The sequence below is a fragment of the Schistocerca serialis genome, chromosome 1, assembly GCF_023864345.2.
Source record: "Schistocerca serialis cubense isolate TAMUIC-IGC-003099 chromosome 1, iqSchSeri2.2, whole genome shotgun sequence".
NCBI classification, from domain to species: domain Eukaryota; kingdom Metazoa; phylum Arthropoda; class Insecta; order Orthoptera; family Acrididae; genus Schistocerca; species Schistocerca serialis.
The window spans coordinates 1153560737-1153574441 of record NC_064638.1 but is presented as its reverse complement, the minus strand read 5'-3'; the positions used below and the strand labels follow the sequence as shown (position 1 = coordinate 1153574441).

The following is a 13705-nucleotide window of genomic DNA, read 5'->3' as shown; positions in this document are numbered from 1 at the left end:
TAACGCAGATGAACTTTGACTTTTTTACAATGTCTTCCAGACAAAACTGACTTTCTGAGGAGAAAAATTAGGGGCAAGCTAAACAAAGATCATGTTACCACTCTGTTGGCAGCAAATCATCATCATCATCTTGGACAGTTTCCAGCCACTGGCTGGGTCTGTCGGGAACACAAGCCTCTCCATCGTGTTCTGTCTTTCCACCATTCCCCCTCTTCCACCTTCGTCCAGTTCTCTCCTCTTCTCGTCACACATTCCTTCACTCCCTTCACCCATCTATCTCTTGGTCTTCCTCTGGGCCTCTTCCCCTCCAGTTGCAGATCAAACATCCTCCTTGGAATTCTTCCCTCATCCATTCTCTTCATGTGTCCATACCACTGCAGTCTTGATTTTTCTATCCTGTCCTGTACTGGTTCCTCCTTTAGTCTTTCCCTCACACACACATTTCGCAATCTGTCTCGTCTTGTTACACTCAACTCAAGGGAACATGCCTTGGCAGCAAATATGACCAGAAAATAAAAACTCAAGCCACTTTATGACTGGATAACCTATGAAACTATGAATTTTTTCTGGGTGTAAGTCATTTCCTGTGGAGTATGCTGCGAACGAGAAAGCATGAATCGCTCCATAAGTATTTTCCAAATGGTTCAAGGATTTTAATATGAAAATGACATAAAAAATCAAAAAGTTGTGTTGTTTGTGGACAATTGCAGTGCACGCAATGCTGTCCTGCAGTTAAAATCCATGGACATACAATTTTTACCACTAACACCACATCAAAATTCCTGCCCTTGGATGATGCAATAATCAAGAACACCAAAGAGAACTAGAGGTATGAAGTGGTCTGAATGACAGTCCGCAACATTGATGATGACAAACCTGCAACTATAGACATTTCAGGCGCTATGAGAATGCTGGACAAAGTGAGGAGAAATGTGAAAGAGCAAATGACCATCAATACTTCCCAAAAAATTTGGATTTTTGGTGACAGATGAAAATAAGCAACATGTAAAATCTTAGTTTGATTCTGACATTGGTTTATGGGAATTTTGATTAAAGTTTTTATTTTGTATGGCACTTACAGTAGACGCTCCCTTTCAGTACCCTCGAGTCCAAAAGGACGAAAGTGGTGACTCATTATAACACTAATCATGTTTGTTTTGAAGATTTCATGGATGTGGACAATGATGCTGCATAGCAGCATCATTGACAGATGCTGAGACTGTTGACTCCATGAAGACAGTGAATGAAAAAGGTGGCGGCAAAATTCCTGAAGAGGAAGGGGAAGAGGGGGAGGGGGAGGTCGAAGCATCACTGCCAGTGATGGCCAGCCAGGCCAAAGCCACAGTAATCACAGACAATGAAATCAACTCACAGGTGATCAAAAGTTTAAAGCAAGCAAAAATTACAGATTACTTTTAAAGCCAATGATTTCTGGAAATTTTTATGTACGTATTGTGTGTTCTTTTACCAAATTTAATTTTTTAAGGTGAAAATATTTTATTTTAAACTTAAAAATTCTTGTCTATTTCAGAAGCAGTAGAACAATATGCATAACAATCTATCTTGATTTCTTTTATATATTACCAAAACTAAACATAGGGCCACCTCATACACAAATGTGAAAATATTGCACAACAATAATAAAAAAATTCATGGGTTGTAAACTTTTTTTTCCTTTCTCAGAAACTTTGTTATGCTAAACTTTCAACACATTGAATGAATTTTGTCTTCCCTATTCGATATATCGAGGTTTGACTGTAATCAAAGTTGGCTAGATAACACCAGTAGAGTTACTGATGAGCTTAATATTTGTTTTATAAAAACAAAAACAATCCATTATTGTTAAAATTATTTAACTAGATAGACAAAAAAATCTACTCACTAAGTGGCGGCAGAACACACACATTAACAACTATTGTGACTGGCACACTTTCGGAGCCAGTGGCTCCTCCTTCAGGCAGAAGGGTTGAAGGGGAAGGAAGAAGGGTGAAGGAACAGGACTGGAGAGGTCTAGGAAAAGGGGTAGATTCGGGAAAGTCCGCGGGTCAGAGGAGACTTAACACACGGGATGAGAAGGAAAGACTGATTGTTGGGGACTGCATCAGATGTGATTTGAAAACCTGAGAGCTTAAAGGTGGAAGGCAGGGTAATTGCGAGACAGAGATTACTACTAAAACATAGTGCATGAGTTTATAAGAGTGAGTAAGGTAAGTGCATTGTACGTAACAGGAGTGGGAAACGACAGTGGAAAAATAGATGAGAAAGACAATGAAAAATGTAGAAAACTACAAGATGTACAACTTTGCTTCCGCCGTTTTTTTCCCCAACATTTGATGCTTTAATGAAACAAAGTGGTTACACATGTATCATTCCAATTATTTTCCATCGCTGGCCACTACTTTCTCCCACCTTTCGGGCAGTGTATGAATTCCGCATCGAAAAAATTGTTCATCTTTTGAACCAATCCACGAATCGATCCAATTTGTGACCTCTTCATTAGATCGGAAGTGTTGGTCAGCCACGCCATGCACCATTCGTTTAAACAGGTGATAGTCAGAGGGAGCAATGTCTGGAGAATACGGCAGGTGGGGTAGGACTTCCCATTTTAACGTTTCCAAGTATGTTTTGACCTCTTTTTCAAAGTGGGGTCACTTTATTGTGCCTCTCACTGTATTGCAGCCATTTGTCTTTTAATGCTCTGCCCGTATGCATTAACTGCATTCGATAATGAGCACTTGTGATTGTTTCACTTGGCTTTAACATCTCATAATACATGACGCTGAGCTGGTCCCAACAAATGCAGAGCATGATCTTGGAGCCATTAAATTTTGTTTGGCCGTTGATGTGGAAGCATGGCTGGGATATCCCCATGATTTTTTGCATTTAGGGTTATCGTAATGAACCCATTTTTTGCCCCTGGTTACAATGGGATGCAGAAAACCCTTCCGTTTTTGCCTCTGAAGCAATTGTTCACAAACACACAAACGCCGTTCAACATCTCTTGGTTTCATCTCACACAGGACCCAAGTTCCTTCTTTCTGAATCATGCCCATAGCCTTGAGAGAGTTGCCACCTATCGGCAAACAGTGGAAGCAAAGTTGTACACCCTGTAAAATGGAGTGAAGCAAAGAGTAGTTACAGTGAAGAAAAGCTGAGATGGAAGAAATTAACATAAATTAAGGTCAGGTGGGTGGCAAGAACCAAGGACATGTTGTAGTGCTAGTTCCCACCTGCAGACTTCTGAGAAACTGGTGTCTGGGGGGAAGAATCCAGATGTCGTGTGTGGTGAAACAGGTGCCGAGGTCACGAACATCATGTTGTAGAGCATGCTCTGCAACAGGATATTGCAAGTTGCCAGTATATACCCTCTGCCTATGCCCATTCACTGTAATTGATGATTTGGTGGTAGTCATGCCGATGCAGAAGGCTGAACAGTGTTTACATAATAGCTGGTTATGACGTGTTGTTTCACACGCGGCTCTCCCTTTGATAGTATATGTTTTGCCAGTTACAGGGCTATTATAGGTGGTGGCGCAAGTCTTGTAATGGGGATGGTCGCAGGGGTAAGAGCCATAGGGTAGGGAGATGGGTGCAGAAGGAGCATAGGGTCTGACAAGAATATTGCAAAGATAGGGAGGGCGACGGAAAGCTATTCTAGGTGTGCTGGGCAAAATTTCAGAGAGAATGGATCTCATTTCAGGGCATGATTTTAGGAACCCATAGTCCTGTCAAAGTAGCTGATGAAGGCATTCCAGACCAGGATAATACTGTGTCACCAATGGTGTGATCCGAAGCTGTTTTGTGGAGGGATCAGTAGTACCAGGATTGGATGTGATGGCCTGGGAAATCTGTTTTTTTAACTAGGCTGGTGGCGTAATTACTTACAGTGAAGGCTGAGGTGAGAATGGTGGTGTATCGCTGTAAAGAGTCTGCATCCGAACAAATACATCTGCCTCAGATGCCAAGGCTGTATATTAGGGAATATTTGACATGGAACTAATCTTTGCTTCACTCCATTTTAGTTTTCTACATCTTTCATTTCTTTCCCATCTATTTTCACCACCCTGCCCCCTTCCCACCTCTGTTACATACAATGCACTTAGCTTTTCACTCTTATTAACTTGCGCACAATGTTTTAGTAGTAATCTCTGTCTTGCATATTACCCTGTCTTCCACCTTTAAGGGGAAGCTCAAAAAATCCACTCAAGCGATATACTATCATATGATTTCCATGCGTGAAAATCCTCAACACGAGTATTGCCCAGAGGGAGAATACAGCTGGTGCAAGTGGCAGAAACAAACAGCCCTTGGAATGGAACATGAACCGCACCCTACTCCATTGCACCCTGACGTACAGAAGGAAATTCTTCCAATATGTAAAGATTTATCAAGGGCTGAATTACTGAAGAGATGTTCAGATGGCCACACACAAAATGTGAATGAAAGTTTTAATTCCATTATTTGGCGAATAGCTCATAAACACTTGCACTCCTGACTAAAAGTCATTGAATTGGCAATATATTTAGCGGCGGGCTTATTCCACGAAGGAAATTCATCCCTTCTGATGGTCATGAATGAGGCAGGGATTGTAATAGGCACGGAAAGCTTCAATTATGCCAAACAAATCGATAACCAGTGCATGAGCTGGAAGAATTGACGTAGCTCATTGGAATCAAAGGAAGGTCAGAAAGCATTGCTGCAAGCGTAAAACAAAGCCTGTGAGGAAGAAGGATTGCTATGTGGTGCTCGAATCGCAGATTAATTGGTAATCATTTTACATTATTGGTAACTTCCTTGAATTTCTAGTTTCCGAGAATTTATTTTTCAATCGCGTTTATCTCTAAATGACTTTTTTCACATTTGTGTGCAGCCTAACTCAAAAAGTATAGAACTGATCATTATGAAAATTGGTAGTCTGATTCTTTATAAAATTTCGAATTATATGAACCAACTTGTGAGAAGATATCATGCTTTTAAGGGTATTTTTCTTTGCACATTTAGAGGCAAAAATCATGAAAATCGAAGTAAATTGTTCCCACGTCTGCAAAATTTTAAATTTTCATAATTTTCACCTGCATTGAGGTTAATATTCTTAGAAAATAAGTTATTAATGTAAAATCAAAACCTTTTCCATTTCAGGTGAAAATCAGAATGACTGCACTGTACACAATTTGAGAACTTTACTCACAACCTTCAGCAGGCATCAGAGCGTAACTTTGTTATTTTTGGCTGAAATTATTAAAAAAAAAAATTTCACGAAAACTGTTCAAAATATGAATGAAATTATGTCAAAATTTGATTAAATTCTAATTAATTCTTCCCACCCAAAACAATCCCAAAAAATCACTGTCAAACAGCCTTCTAATGTGGTTTCCCCCCTTAAGCTCTCAGGTTTTCAAATCTCATCCAATGCAGTCCCCAACAATCAGTCTTTCCTTCTCATCCTGTACGGGAAGTCTCCCCTGACCTGCAGTTCTAGGTGACTTTCCCAAAATCTACTCCTTTTCCTAGACCTCTCCAGTCCTTTTCCTACACCCATTTTCCTTTGACTCCGAAAGCTTGTCAATCACCGCAGTCTTTTATATGTGCTTTCTGCCGCCGCTTGGTGAGTAGTTTTTTTATCTATCCAATTAAACAAAATTTGTTTTAGCTATTTCTATAGCTAAATGGACAAAGACTGGGGAGATATTGCCTTAACTGAACACGACATTTTCAGTAGTAATTTGTGAAAGTGGGGATTAGCAAAGGTTGAGGCCAGGGAGACGAAGGATATGATGTAGGGAGAGTTCCTGCCTACACAGTTCAGAAGAGCTGGTATTGGTAGGAAGTATCCAGATGGCACAGGCTGTGAAGCAGTCATTAAAGTGAAGCAGAACATGCTGAGTGTAATGTTCTGCAACTGGGTGGTCCAGCTGCGTCTTGGTCACAGTTTGGAGGCGGCCATTCGTTGGACAGGCAGCTTGTTAGTTGTCAGGCCCATGTACAAAGCATTACAGTGGCTGCACCTTAATTAGTAGATCACATGGCTGCTTTCACAGGCAGCCCTGCCTGTGATTGGATAGGAGATGCCTGTGACAGTTCTTTTTGGCAGCAGTAGGGAAATCAACCATGAAAACCTTCCAGTAATTCTCAAACTTTGTCATTTTATGTGAGGACATAATATTAAAACTCTTGTAATCTCTGTAAACTTAGTTACCACCGCTAATTATTTCACAGCTAGTAACATGAATAAGCCCCGCTGTGATTACATACATACTAGGAAAGTTACCTTGGTAAAACTGTCTTATTAATCGTGACTGAATGTTTCAGATGAAAGATGGCTTCATTTGGGATGAACTCACTGTAGCAGAAACAGTAGACGAGTTTCGCAGGGAGCAAAAGCTGAGTCGTGGGCCTAGTTTTGCTACAATTGCAGGATTTGGTCCCAATGGAGCATTACCACACTATGAGCCAAACAACATCACTAGCCTCACAATTGATAACAGTAGCATGCTTGTGCTTGACTCTGGTGGACAATATTTAGGTAAGTGAAACCAAGTGGAAGATAATGTTTTAAAAACTTTTACTAATTTCTAAGCGACATCCATGATTTATTATTATTTAAAAAAAGATTCACATTATAACTTGCAAGTCATACATATTTGGAAACACCAATTTCTTAGCAAATGGCAATTGATGTGAGAGTACATAACCACGCAAAAAAAAATCAAAAAGCAGGAAATGATTAAGTGGCAGCAATGATCAGAATAAATGGTGGTAACTTCTAAACTGACCAATTAATTGTCCAACAATCTATAAAAGCACTTGCTTCAGATAACAAATGCCTCTATGAGTAGCAGGGGTGATGGTAATTGTGGTGACAGAATTGTTTGGGCACCCGATGTAAAGATCTTTACCAACTATACTAAAAATCTGGTTACAAAATGACGAAAGAGCTCAAACAAGAAGATATTAAAATTCTACAGCAGATACATGTGGCTGGCTGACCCATTAAACTAAAAAGGGATGAACCAGGCTCTATAAAACATGTTAAATTTCTGAGAGTTTTGTCAGACGCAGATATATAGGTGCAATTTGCTGTGGCTTGTAATGTAATTGCAAAGGCTTCCAAATAATGTGGCATTAAAAATTTCTTTTTGTTTACAAGACTTAAGGTACAAAGTTTTCATACTTGGCATTAATCTTTTTGTTCCAGATGGGACAACCGATGTCACACGCACTTTGCATTTTGGGGAACCCACAGACTTTCAGAAAGAAGTATACACACGTGTATTAATTGGTTCCATACAGATGGCCTCGTTGATATTTCCAGAGGATGTACAAACATCAAACATAGATGTACTTGCCCGTGCTCCTTTATGGAAAGTTGGTCTTGATTATCAGCATGGCACAGGGCATGGAATAGGTTCTTATCTAAGTGTACATGAATGTAAGTAATAAAACAGTCCTAAAATGACTTCGTTTAAAAAGGTTTTCAATCTAAGATTATGTATCACATATGCATATTGTCATCAATCACTTTAAAAGATATTTCTTACCCCTAAGCATTTTGTGGAAGGACATAAATTGGACTAATGGTATTTTGCAGCTCCAATTATAGTAGTGTACAGCACAGGAAATGAGACATTCCAGAAGGGTCAGTTCTTCTCTAATGGCAAGTATTCCTAAAACTCTAATCTTTAATTTACTGAAACAATTTTCATTCAAATGATACGAAACAATAACAAAAGTAATATACTAAAAGCTAATTTTTAGTAAATCTATTTTCATTGAAACATCTTTCAGAACCTGGTTACTATAAGGAAGGTCACTTTGGCGTTCGTCTAGAAAACATCTTGGAAGTAGAACGAAGACAAACGGAGGTATAAAGCATTTGTGGATACCATATTCAACCTTTCATATTGGTGGTATTTTGTCAGGATATGGTGTGATTCTTACACTTACACAAAATATGTTTTTGATAAAAAGTTCAGGCATGTTATAGAAAAAAGCTGTCACATTTATATGTACATAAGCATCAAAACCATACACTTTATTATTCTGTCATTAGCATTTGAGAAATGAGGTTAAATAAAATTGTAACCATATTGAATTAAAAATTTCAACCAAGTGCAATTTTGCTTTAAATAGCTTTATTCAGAGACTCATGATGACAGATTTCAGACTTGAAAATTCCATCTTCAGATGCCGTGGAATTTGCTTCTGTATTACATTGTACAACCAAAATTCTATATATTCTTTGGAAAATCCATGATGGAATGTAAAAATCTTACGAAAAAGGCAGTTACTACTCACCATATAGCAGAGATGCTGAGTTGCAGATAGTCAAGACAAAAAGGCTGTTAGAAAGTGACTTTTCGAGTAGATATTCATCCAGCACAGAACAGAAATTTTTAGTTTTAGTTCTGGACTCACCAAAAGACCAACATCTGCTCTTTCCTTCATAACCTCAACACTTACTGCCAAACCCAGTTCGCCTCGTTCTCACCTCAACAATGCACCTTCCCAGATGTCGATCCCCAACTCTCAGATGGCTCCATAAATATGTCTGTTCATTTCGAGCACACCAACCACCAACAATACCTCCACTTTGAAAGCTGTAACCTATTCCATGTCAAAAAGAGTCTCTTCCTTACAGCCTCACCATCCATGGACACTCCATCTGCATTGGAAAGCAAGAGTTGCACAAATATACCGATAATCTTACCAGAGCCTTTATTGACAGACAATATCTTATCCAGCTCATACAAAAATCTCTCTTCCTCTGGCACCAATAAACCTGTTGACTGACAACCTTCTCTGATGTTGTTCATCCATTATCAGCCAGGCATTGAAAAGCTCAACTGTATCCTTCACCAGGATTTCGACTGCTTCTCATTGAATCTTGAGATGAGGGATATCCCACCTAAAACACCCAACATTGTGTTCTGCCGCCAACCCAACCTACAGAATATCCTTGACCACCCCTGTTTTAGTCCGGCACCGCATGGGTCATTCTGTACTGGAAGACTTGTCCCATACAACCATCTACCACCTCCAACCGCAATTGCAATCCAGTCATAGGCATTTGCCATCCTATAAAAGGCAGAGCCACATGTCAAAGCAGCCATGCTGCAATTCCTGTGCAGCATTCTAGGGCATGGTAGGTGACCAACTCTCTACTCGCATGAACAGCCACTGCCAAACAGTTGCCAACAGCAAACTTGACTATCCAGAAGCCTGACTACAACCAAAGATACTTCAATAGCTGCGTCATTACACATGCCATTTGGATATTCCCTTCCAGCACAACTTTCTCTCAACTACAAAAGTGAGAATTCTCTCTCCAGCCATATCCTGCTTTCTCACAATTCTCCTAGCCTAAAAGTCTGCTAACCTGTTTCCCATTGCCTCACCTTACCTTTTTCCACACTACTCCTTCCCCAACTAGATTGTGTACTGCCTTCTCCCATCATCTTCCACCCTCCCCCCATTTTCTCTCTCTTTTCCCCTTTCCTCCTCACTCAACTCCATCTTGCCCCCTCTCCATCTTTCTATATCTACCCTCTCATAACTCCTGTCATCATCTTGTGCAGCTGCTGAGTCATATGTTTTTCCCACTCCTGCCTCACACTACCTTGCCCCCACCCCCTCGCCTTGTGTGTCCTTCCCTATCACATGCCCCCATCCGCTGGTCCAGGTAACTGCTCTCAACAAACAGCTCGGCAGTGTGTGTGTGTGTGTGTGTGTGTGTGTGTGTGTGTGTGTGTGTGTGTGTGTGTGTGTGCGCGCGCGCGTGCCTTTCTATTACAAAAAGAGCCGAAACTCGAAAGCTACTGAACAGTACTTTCTGTCACGTGTGTCTGCACCACACATAGCCTGCTAAAGGCGAGTAGTTGCTTTCCCTTATCTCATGTTTCACTTAAGATTTAGAGTGCCACATCATTGTTGTCATATGGTTCTTACACCAAGGTGGGTAGAATGTTTTCAGATGCTTTGCCTACATATGCTTTCCTTTCGAAATTCTTTGTTAACCTGCCCCATCTACCTCTTTCTTGGATGTCCAGACACATTCCTTTCTAATACTGACGCACAATTTAGTTGGACTGCATCCACTTCACATGACCAAACTGCTTCAGGCTCGCTGCTCTAAGGCTTTCCTCCATGGTCACTTCCACTTGCAGGTCTTTCCATATGTCTTCATTTCTGATTTCATCTCTTCTTGCCCTTTCTAGAGTAAAACCAAGGAATTTTTATTTAACATATTTTTGACGTGTGGAATAATCGGGTCTACTGCTGGACGTTTGTGCCGCTCTGGCACAATATTTCGGCCATGTAACTCATTGCCTTCTTCAGGTGCTACCTGGACAAGATCCTCCAATACGGCAGTCTCTGGCACAATATTTCAGCCACGTAACTCGTTGCCTTCTTCAGGTGCTACCTGAGACTGCCGTATTGGAGGATCTTGTCCAGGTAGCACCTGAAGAAGGCAACGAGTTACATGGCCGAAATATTGTGCCAGAGCGACACAAACATTCAGCAGTAGACTCGATTATTCCACATGTCAAGATCTTGCCGGGAAAGCCTGAAGAGTTATAACATATTTTTATTTGAGTTATGTGTCTGTTCATCCAGTTTAAGGTTTTCCATGGTTTCCCTAAATTGTTTACACAAATGCCAAGATGGTTTCTTTGAAAAGGACACTGTCAATTTCCTTCTCCATCCTTCAACTGATCCAAGTCTGTGCTCGACGGCCACAGTATAGAAAAAAATATATCAATTTATTGTATGACTTATGATAGATAGAATGTTAACATTCAGTGAAGCAGGAGAAAATTTTCCACAGAAACAATAATTTATGCCACAAATGATTTTATGCCTCAAGACAGTTAATTTGAAGAACATTTGTGTTCCCATTTTCAGCAGTTATCCCTTGAGCAATGAGGTTAAAGTCATTTGCAAGAAATTACTTAACTATATTTTTACTAGCATCAGACACCTTTCGCCTTTTATATCAGTGTGTCAGTAGGGCTGCTGCACTCCAGAATTTTGTAGAAGGATTCGTTCCACAATTGTGGGTACGTTAATGTACAACTACAAAATTTATCTTTTTGAATAACTTCATAGTAAAACAGCTCTAATGATGCTTCAGCCCAAGAAGCAAAATGTCTCAGGCAATGATAAAGGAAAAATAATTACATGCTGATAAGTTGCTTAATCTCATTAGTACATACTGTAGTTTTGATTCATTCAGTCAAAAAAGCACTGAAAAAAAATAACTCTCATATTTGTAGGAACTGAGTGGATGCTGACTTACCTGTTTTAATAGCTGTTAATAGTTGAGAGAGAGAGAGAGAGAGAGAGAGAGAGAGAGAGAGAGAGAGATGCGGCACTGGTATTTGCTTAAGCGATTTGAGGAAACCCTGGAAAAATTCAATCTAGATGAATTCAGTGTGTTGACTACAGTGCCACCTCACTCTGTATGGCAGGAATAGTCGTATGGCCCCACAGTGAGTGCTGTGGAGTGCTCCAGATGCAACTATCATTCTTCTGTCTTTTGATTCTGTATAAAAGCTTAGCACATGGGCACTGACTCAGTCAGGTAATTTGCTGGTCCACTCGATGGGTGAAGAAATTTCCCACTGATGTCAGGGAGAAATTCATCTGTTTTCTTGCCTACGTCTGAAGTGCCCAATTTATTTGGTCACAGTTGTAACGTGAGATCTTGTATCAATATTTTTGTAATGGCCCCTCAGTTCCAAGCATCCTTTAAACTTCAATCTGACCACCTTTCTCTAAAAAATTATAGGGCTTAATGTTTCCCAATTTCCAAGTCCACAGGAATATTCCTAAAATTACCAACAATGCATCATTTGGGGTCATTTGGTCAGCACCTGTTAATCTCACTAGCACACCTCACTGCATTCTTCCCACTTGTGACACCAACTTCAGTAGTCTGCGCAAGAAAATTTGCCGTAACCTGCAAAATTACTTCTTTTGAGAGACTTGATTAACTTTGTAACCTCTTCCCTGAAGTAAATCCAAAATACCGATGTAAAGTAATGGAATAATTTCTATGCTTGTCTTTTTTCATCCCCCCCCCCCCCCCCCCAGCTTTAATCAACAGTTATGAAGATAGCATAACATAAGACTGACTATGTTTATGTGAACATAACAGGTTACTCAGTAAGTTACTTAATATTCTTTAGGACATTTTTTTAAAAATTAAAATTTTATAATTTTTGAATTATCATTTGGAGCAATGTGTTCGAAATGTTTTTCAATCACTGTGAGTAAGTTTACTGACTTGTTTAGATATTGCGGGCCTGCCCAGTCATATAAAAAATGAAATATTCCTGCTTGCTCTGACTTTTAAGTATAATTTAATTATGAAGAGTCATGTGACTTTTACAGTGTATATACTTGCAGTCTGGCATTAGTTATCTCCCATCTTATTTTCCAGCACCAATCTCACAAGACCTATTATGGGTTTAAAACTGTAACACTTGTACCATATGAACCAAAACTTATAAAGGAAGAAATGCTTACCAGCGAACAAGTAAGTCCATTCAAAATCAGAAACACACATTTTATTCATTATAACTTATTTGCTGTACTAATATGTACTTGTGTTACCAGAGGGACTGGCTGAATGAATACAACTCACAGATTCGAAGCTTAGTGGGAGCAGAACTGAAACACCAGAAGAGAATGAAGGGCTTTTATTGGATGATGTCAAAAACAGGATATGTGCCTCCATATTGTGCACGATATAACAGGGCAACAGCATATATTCCATTATGCAAGATGTTCATTTTTTTTGCTATGTTGATATGTTGGCTCTTTTAAAACATCAGATACACATACGATGTTCACAGACCATAATAAAATAAAATAATCTGATGGTATGAGTTGCTGGAAAATCACATTTTTGAAATGCACAGAATGTGAGCAAAACTTTATTTTGGCATATTAAAATTTCAAAGCATGAAGTCATTTTTACATGTTGTTAAGATGTCATGAATAGCCTCACCCCTGAGCAAAGGGCTTCTATTTTTTTCCTTGAAATGTGCAATGAAATATTTTTACTACTGTTATTTATTCATAGGTATATAAGCATGAAACAGTCAAAGGGTAATAAAATTTATTAAAGGTACAATAAAAATGAAGAAACATTTTGGCAGTTATAGTTGTGGATTTCAATGTTTATAAAGGTTGACAAGCAAAACTGAAACACACATCTTAATCAAAACTCCTTGGGCATCTGTCAGCTATGTTTCTGCAGATGAGACACGTTTAATGCCATCTGCTATATCACTGTGTAGTACTACTACCACGGAAGTCACTGTGGAGGAAATGTGGTATATATGGGAAAGGTGTGTTTATACATTGTAATACGAAACTGTAACAGAAAATCATAAAATAAAAGTACATAATATGAGAAGCAATAAATTTCAGAAAGACTCAGATTGCATAACCAACTGACCCCATGAAGAAGGAACTCATGATTTCAATATAGTGAAAAATACAGGTAAACTTAGCAGAGGTAGTTAGGAAAAGAAAAGCAAAAGAATTATTACAGAGACATGAAAAAGTTGGAATGGAAGACAAGAGCAAGTACTAGAACTATAAGGAGGGTGTAGAATTAGTCAAGACTGGGAGAGATACGAGATGGCGGTTAAAGGAATCAAATGCACACTGCAAAGTAGGTTACAATCAGCAGAGA

The 13705-nt window shown here is 39.3% G+C and overlaps 1 protein-coding gene across 1 annotated transcript in view; it reads left to right on the top strand.

Moving 5' to 3' along the window:
* The window catches only part of LOC126417907 (xaa-Pro aminopeptidase 1-like), a 370561-nt gene extending 357590 nt beyond the window's left edge, over positions 1–12971 (top strand). Inside the window, exons 9-14 of the mRNA XM_050085153.1 lie at positions 6310–6523; positions 7196–7429; positions 7589–7654; positions 7786–7862; positions 12443–12538; positions 12619–12971. Coding sequence (XP_049941110.1) covers positions 6310–6523; positions 7196–7429; positions 7589–7654; positions 7786–7862; positions 12443–12538; positions 12619–12828 — 897 coding nt within the window. The 3' untranslated portion in view covers positions 12829–12971. The remainder of the gene's footprint in view (positions 1–6309; positions 6524–7195; positions 7430–7588; positions 7655–7785; positions 7863–12442; positions 12539–12618) is intronic.
* Positions 12972–13705: the final 734 nt, after the last annotated feature.